Below are 8,088 nucleotides of genomic sequence, written 5' to 3' on the forward strand. Positions count from 1 at the left end.
TTTCATTGTGTTATGCCTGTATTCCACACAAACGTGACTACAGAATTTACCCAATGGTGTTTGACTCCTGTAAGTTACTTATCACTTAAGTACCATTCAGAAACCACTTAGATGCAACTGTATTGCACTGCACTACCAGGGATGCTGCTGTTGGGAGAAACAAGCCACTTTCTTGAACCTGTAAACGTCAGAGACTATTCACTAACCAGTGTGTGCAATAGAAAGTAAAAACTTAAACCCCATAATACTAAGTGGTAGAGATGCTAAATTAACTTTTTAGTAATAACAGGAATAGTGCAAAGTGATTTCAATGACTGATTTTTCTAAGATAGCTTTATACTTCATGATAAAGTGAGTTATGAGAGGTATCAGCATGAATCAAATGACATCACACAGTGAATGTGAATTAAGCCTAGGCAAAACCACTTTTTTTACCTGTCTGAAGCCCAAATAAGTTATGAGACTGAAGAAAAATTAAATTATCACCACATTTTAAAAGAAAAAATAGTACTTAAAAATAAATCTAAAAGTAACTCAGATCAAAACACCTGAAAGGTTTGTGGAAACTGTCTTTGAAGTTGCAGAAGACTGAGAAAGCTCCTGTCCTATGGACAGGACTATACAAATGTTGACAAGGTAGGAAATTCTTCCCCCCTGTAAAACTGTCTGTCATAGACTATTCGTTAAGCAAACACGTACAATAGAGAGTACATTCTTCTTTAAGGTGTATGATTTACAGGGGAAGCTAGCGAAGGGATGGAAAAAACCCAAGCCTTTATTAGAAAATTATTTGGTTAGTTACATTTACCTTGTACTGAGACTTGCAGTTTTTGTTCCAGTAGGTGACTCTAATCCTTCCCCTGGCTTTGAGGATTTCTCTCTGTTCATTTGCTGGAGTATTGAGTTCAATTCACTAATAACATTAGCCTTTGGGCCTGAGAGAATTGGGCTTTTCACCTCCGTCATGTCACCCCATAGCTTAGATGTCCTTTGGGGAACAACTTTAGCCATATTGGGCTGTGCACTGATCGGAGGTGGGGGTGGAGCGGGAGGAGGAATAACAAAGCTGTCTACAGTTTCTTCAATTAGCGCATCCTTGTAAAGTGCATTGCTTTTGTTGATTATGGGCTTCATTTTTGGCTTAGGAGGTACTGGGGGTTTGTCCACCAGAAATGTTTGCCCATCTGCATAGACTGTACAAGTATCCACGTTCTCACCCCCTTCCGAGGATAAGGTAGAGATGCTGGACACCGTTGAGATAGTGCTGGTTGTCTCTAAGTGATGGTCACTACTACTTCGACTGTCTACCTCCTCAATCCCAGAGTCAGTGACATTATCAAAGCTGTCAGGGGGCGGCAGAAAGGAGGCAGGCAAACAGTTTGAAAGACCCACTTGCTTTTTACTGTCTAAGGAATTTGTTGACTGGCTGGGGGCAAATGGCGCGGGTGAAGGTGTGCCATTTTTTCTTTGCTTAATCAAATCTGTTAGAGCCGAACCGGGAGCTGCACGGTCATCAGGGATATCAAAGCTGTTGGCGAACTCTAAGGGGGGTGGTAGTGGCTCAGTAAAAATAAACTCTTCATCAATATCAACTGATGCTAAGGGTGGCGGAGGGATGCGGAAAGGCAAGATGACAGGGTCGTCCACAGAGCTCGCTGCTACGATGGTTTTGCAGGGAGATGCCGGTGGCTCAGGTGCAGCAGGCACGTTCAGCTCACTTTCTGCTTCCTCGCTCCCCTCTGGCCTCTCTGGTGGGGAGTTTTCAGGGTTCGCTTCCATTTCAGCTCCCTCTTCCTCTTCATCTTCGGGCGTATCATCTGACTTGGCTGTGTCCACAGTATGAACCATTAACAAGCCAGCTGACTTTTGCTGCGAAGTATCCACAATGTTTATCAGCATGTTTTTCTTCTCCTCAGCTTTCTTTTCTTTCCCTGCATCGGTTTCATACTTGTTCTCCGTCTCCTGCCGTCTCAATGGGCCACGAGTATTTTGCCTAGTGACAGTAGCGGTAACAGGAAAAGTCGTTTCAATATTGGGTCTCAGCTTTGTATCGATGTAAAGTGGTTTATTAAGGTCAGCTTTAACAGCATCTCCTTTGCCTGGAATCTGCTGTGTTTGCTCTTTCATGGCTCTGTCCCTGGCAGAGAGAGCGAGGGCTAGTGGCGAGTTTGGATCTAACAGCTTTCCTGTGACTGGGTGAACGTAATTATCTGAGCTGGATGCATTTGTGGACTTAGCTGCCACTGTACTGTTTTCAGTACCTTTCGTTTTGGACGAAGCATTTAATGTCCTTGAATCACTTTGATTGCTGGGTTCACTGCTATTAAAAAGATTTTCAGGCTCTCTAGGTGCTGGAATTGGAGATGGCGACATAAGCTGTCTAAAACCATCTTCACTACTAAACATTGCTTCGTCAGTAAATTTAGATTGCCTCATACGTGGTGTTGGCGGTGTTAGTCCAACATCCTCATCTCCTAGGTCTGTGGAAAGGAAGGCTGGAGAATTACGCCTTGCTTCCAGCCTCTTTTCCCTGTCCCTCACTGCTCCAGCAATGGCTGCTGCAAACGGACTGCTGACACCTAAGCTATCATCGGGTCGGAGTTGCCCAGGTTGCTCTGAAGACTGAGGATCGATTTCCATGCTGCTCCCTTGGCTGCTTTTCCCACTGCTGCTGGTGGATGGCTCTTTCACAATAATTGTCGGGATTGGAATAGAGCAGGTCTTCTCTGGACTGTCTTCAACATTGGATTGTTTCACCAGCATCCCCTTCCGCCTCGCTGGTTTGGCCGGCACGTAAACTGCTTTGCTTGCAATCTTCCCGACCTCAGAATATGGATTTTCTGGCATCTGACCCCGCTTGTTCCTGAAATTTGCCTGAGATGCGGCACTCCGACTGTATAGGTCTTCAGAGTCCAGAGAGTATCGGTCCAGTTCTCGTCTGTAATAGATCCCTTTGTCCCTTATCATCGTTCCCACATTCTCAGGCCTCACCAAAGTAATTTTTGAACCTGAATTCTGATTAAACGGAGGTTTAATAGTTCCATAGCTCCTTGATGTCGGGGACTTGGGAGAGTTGTACAGAGAGGGAGAAGGTGGTGGTGGTGAAGGCGGTAAGGACTGTGGTGGTGGTGGGATATCTTCAGAGGTGTCAGGCATTGAAAGACTTCTGGTAAACTTCAGCATAGGAGGAGCCAAAAACTGCCGTTCTTCCTCTGTTATTCCTAAAAATCAGAAAGTATATTTAAAACACTGTCTTCCACTGGGATCCCTCATATTGCATTATTTCTGTATCCAACCTAAAATGCCAGGGTGCATTTCACATGACAGGAGGCATGTGCAAAATTACAAAAGGGGTCTTTTGGTTGATTCCTACCATAAGCATTCTTTCTTGTTGAACTTCCAGAGACCCAGATGCCAGAATTAAAAAGGATGCTACAGAATTTTAATTAAACTGATCACTGAAGTCTAGGCAAATGTTTTGGTTTTATGTATCACCAAGGTAGCTGTAGAGAAGCACATTTTCTTTCAAAATTATTGAACAGGGAAGACATTCTGTGCAGAAGAGTAGCTTATGCTTTGCTCTAGCACTCTATAAATGCATATAATAATGCAACTTAGAAACCAAATGAATTTTTAAGATGCGTTTGAAACTTAGCAAAGGGACTGCAAAGATTCTATTGGGGAAAAAAAATCATTATGTTTCATTTCAAAAGATGATATTATATTATTACAAATATGGCTTTTAACATAAATAAGCTGGACAATATTGGGATAATTTAGATGCTAATTTTACATCAGCATAATGCATTTCTAAATTGATAAATATCACTGCTAAGATTACTACAAGAACAAAGCAAGCCCAAATTTGGTCTGCTCTTTTTTTGTCTTTTGTAAAATCATCTATTGTCATCATTTGGAATGAAAAAGAGGTAAATTTTATTCCATTTGATCAACAGGGATTCCTTTGTAAACTACATAGCGTTACAACACTTTTGCCTCAATAACAAAGAAAAAAAGAATAACATTTTGCGCTAGGTAATGCATTGCAAAGGGCTTGTACTGATCTTTTTTTTTTCCCTTCTCACTGCCTTTCCTTGTTTGAGGGAACATTCTAAAGAAAGGAATTAAATTATAATTCCATAATACTTGCCTAGTGCCATCAAAGCAGAATGTGGAAATTATATCATCTTACACACAAACAACTTTTCTCATGAACTTTGTATAAAAATTAAACAGTCATTCACTGAGGTAAAGATGTTGGAGAAATATGCTTTAAGAAAGAAGCAAAGTTACTAAAAGTATGTGATTAATGCACAAGCAAACTATACATGAGAAGCATTTTACCTATAGATTTTTGTCTTCTCATTGTACCCCGAGGTATACCCAGAAAAGGACCTTGAGCACTCCCTGGTACAGTGGGCGTCATCACAGCAATACCCTGTCTCTCATACATGGACTACAAAAAAGCAAACAAAAAACCCCACAAGCATTAAAGCATGCAAGTCTTTCTCTCACATGTAAGTAACTCTTCTGTCACATCTGGTAATCCACTATCTCTTTTACTTAGAATTCTTATGGAAAATAACAAATTTGGTATTATTTTGGGGAGGAAGTGAAGAGAAAGGGAAGGCTGGGCTTTATTTACATGTTCACAAAATGACAACAGCTGTAAGTGGAGTTAGTTGAAATTATTTACGAGGCAATTTGTTCAGTTTCCAGCACATTTTGTGTGCTGTGAGAAAAACAAAGCATGAGCAATAGCATTTTGTTTCATTCACTTCCAAAACCCTAGCCACGCACTGCACAGGTGTTAAGGTTCATTCCGCACCAAGCTGTATGCTCGCTTCACTTCTGAAGAACAGACCGATTCTTAGAGTCTTGCACAGACCCAAGGTGTCTTGCTCAAGGTTACACTGGCAGTCAGCATCTCAGCTAGGAACGGAGGAACGCCACCTGAATCCCAATGCACTCAACTGTCCCTCCTTCTTGTAGGTCATCACAAAACTATTTGTTTTCTGCCATTTAGAATAGCCTTAATTTCCTTCCATCCCAAGATGCTGAGAACAGCAAAGTGCTGCTTGTATATCAGAGCTGATGCTCTTTCAGAGGGGTGGGCAATGAAAAAATACATCTAAAATGCAATAAAACTGATTGTTTTTTACATGCAAAGTTCTGTAAGAGCAAATTCTGCAATTGAGTAATTTGATTTCAGAGTTCTGGACTTTAAATTTTTAATACATGCTATAGTATTAATGCCAATTCTTCCCTTACAAATCATCATGTATTATTTAATCAAGGTATTATATATGCGATTAGGAATAATAAAAACCTGCAGTAGGAGAAACCTTCACATCAGTGGAAATTGTGTGGCTGCACTAACTCTGGTGCTGAAACTGAAATAGCATACCTTGACTTTCAGCAATGTCTTTTAGCTTGGGTTTAGTGTTGTATTGACACCTTCAAGTTCAGAACTTACTGGCGTCTCACCAGCTCAGATTACAGGCAGAATAAGTTCACATCTGTTCGAGTAGCACTGAGGTAGCAATGTTGTTGATGTGACCGTCTCAGAATAAATATAAGGATATAATGAGAAAAGTTTTATAGAGCTATGTAGACTCGTCTGTTAACTAGTATTAGAAACGCAGAGTAGACCATGCCTTAAAGGTACAAGATAATAAAAGTGAAATGAGTATATAAAGCAATATTTGTAAATTAATTTCTGTTGTATGCCTTGCACACTGCCAAAAGACTGTCTCCAACCAGTTTCAGAAATGAAAGCAGTACTCCAGAGCTACCACTCACATTCATATCTGTAGCTGAGGGAAAACATCTACTAGAAGGCCGCTGTTTAATAGTTGCCACTCTTGAGTCCACAGTTGCATTGTCTGCAATTCTTGATGGCTTGGAAACTGGTACTATTTCATCCACCTTATCTGTAATATAAAAGTATTCAGTAAAATAAATATCATTTGTCCAAAAACTGAAAATTTAAGTATTGCAAGGTCAAAGGAAGAGATTTACTTTTCAAAAAAATGCAAAGAAAAAGTTTTTTTGGCATTTTAACAAGGCAACGCTTGAGCATCATAAGTCGTGCAAGCCGAGCACTTTTTATTGCTGCTACATAACATGCATGCTTTAGTTTTAAGCCTGCATGCATTTAATGTTTACTTAGTGTGACTCGAAAAACAATCCTCTTCTTCAAACCTTCAAAATGTGAAGGGAGAATATCTATATAGAAATGGAAAGAAGACCTTTAGAAATAATGAATCTGTACAGCACTGTTTCAAATAGAGATAAGCAGATTGTGCTTAGTCATCAGAATTTCAGTGATATTTTGGACAATAACAAGTATTCCAGAAGTGCTCTTTTATGCCTATTCTCCTTAAGTAATCACATCCTAATTTATTCACACTCTTAGATTATTAGATCAGCATTAGCAACTGCATCATTTGTTTAAATGAAACTTGAATATGTATTTTATATTTTAATAACTGGACAGTCTGGGAATCTATTTAGTTTTGGTCAGAAGGAGACCAAACAGGCAAAGTCCAAATCTGAACGAGAACTTCAACATTTGGATTTGGGATTCTGATCTACTGTGTGACGTGATGATAAAATATAGGGAAAACTTTAATCAAAATCTTCCAAAGCTGAGTGTTAGTTTTAGCCCCGTCTCCAACTTTGGTCACAAATAAGGTTCATCAGCATTTAAGACATAACGTTGCTCCCTCAGACTGAAGACCTCAAAGTACCATATAATCAACTGATTATAGCCTGACAGCTTCTTTATTGCCACTTCTGCTATTATGAAACTAAGGCATGGAGAAATTAAGTGACTAGCCTAAGCCAGCAGAATAGTTCCATTTTTGAATCTGTACTAGAAACCAAACTTGAATCATACCAACAGGTTTCCTTACTATGCCTTCCATTGTATTTGCTTTCCTGTATCATGATCATGTTAATTTACTGTCTTTTCCTTTGAAGTTTCACCAAAGTAAGGATTAGTTACATAGCCTGTGGTATTTATGTGAGTGAAATACCTTAGCCTGGCACCTGGGCTTCCACAATGTGAGACAGAGCAATGTTACTTTCCGGCAATTAGATTCATCTCCCAAATGGTTGATCATTTGCTTCAGCAAACAACCATAGCTACTTCATTAGGATACTACAGATTAAAACAAAACCCAGGTTTTTGGTGGTCTAGAGATGGTGTTACTATGCCGAGTATCAGATTTAGGGATTTAAGTTTTACCTCTCATTGGAGAGCAGCGCACTCAGGGCCCTGGATATGGATATGGATGGGAATAAGGCAGGAGGAAAAGATCCCTCTAAACAGTAGATCTGGCTGATGCAAGGATGATATTTTAAATGGGAGAAGAAGAGAGGGAAGAACTTTTAGCCTTCTGGTTAGGAAGAAGGTTGTCCTAGAAGTGGATATTTCAGTGTCACAGAGGGTCGGGGAGCAGGCAGGAAGGGAAAGGTTGAGCAGAACCAGTAAGCTGAACACTGTTGAAAACTGTCTCACAAGAGTAGTGTTGCTGTTTCTTTTCAATTGAAGTTAGCATTCAATTCTTTTCATTGGTCTGCTTTATTTTTGTGGGTTTTAAATCATTCAGAGGAAGGAGAAAAGGAAAAAAAATTCTTAAAGTCATCACATGTATTAAAAAATAAAACAAACTTCAAGTCACATTTCATAAGACTTTCTAATACAAACTGTGAACCTCTGAAAGAAAAATATCTGCACTTCTGCTCAGCAAAAGGCATCAGAAAGCAATGGTGTAACCATCAACATTTGACCTATACAGCAAAAATATGGCTAGACTGTAGAATCGTACTCGGGGGATCTATCACCAAGAGCTTCAACTGGGCAGAGATGTCCTGTTAAGTCTCTCCCACCCTTTTTATCATCCCAGAAGCCAAACAACTGGTCTTTGGGATACAGAAAGAAGTAAGTTTTGGAAACTGAAGCACTGGGTACTCAAAATCTGTAAATAAGAAATATAAATATACCATGTAAGAACTGATCCCTTTTATTTTTAACAGACACATGTAACCATATACCCATTCAGACAACAAAAAGCTACAGGG

General features: G+C 39.8%; 1 protein-coding gene across 1 annotated transcript in view; it reads right to left on the reverse strand.

Moving 5' to 3' along the window:
• Window positions 1–808: 808 nt before the first annotated feature.
• SHANK2 (SH3 and multiple ankyrin repeat domains 2) overlaps window positions 809–8,088 on the reverse strand; it is a gene marked incomplete at both ends in the record, with an annotated part of 28,430 nt that continues 21,150 nt past the window's right edge. Inside the window, 3 exons of the mRNA XM_009708285.1 lie at window positions 809–3,221; window positions 4,345–4,456; window positions 5,803–5,933. Coding sequence (XP_009706587.1) covers window positions 809–3,221; window positions 4,345–4,456; window positions 5,803–5,933 — 2,656 coding nt within the window. The remainder of the gene's footprint in view (window positions 3,222–4,344; window positions 4,457–5,802; window positions 5,934–8,088) is intronic.

The sequence above is a fragment of the Cariama cristata genome, unplaced genomic scaffold (assembly GCF_000690535.1).
Source record: "Cariama cristata isolate BGI_N322 unplaced genomic scaffold, ASM69053v1 scaffold7439, whole genome shotgun sequence".
NCBI lineage: Eukaryota > Metazoa > Chordata > Aves > Cariamiformes > Cariamidae > Cariama > Cariama cristata.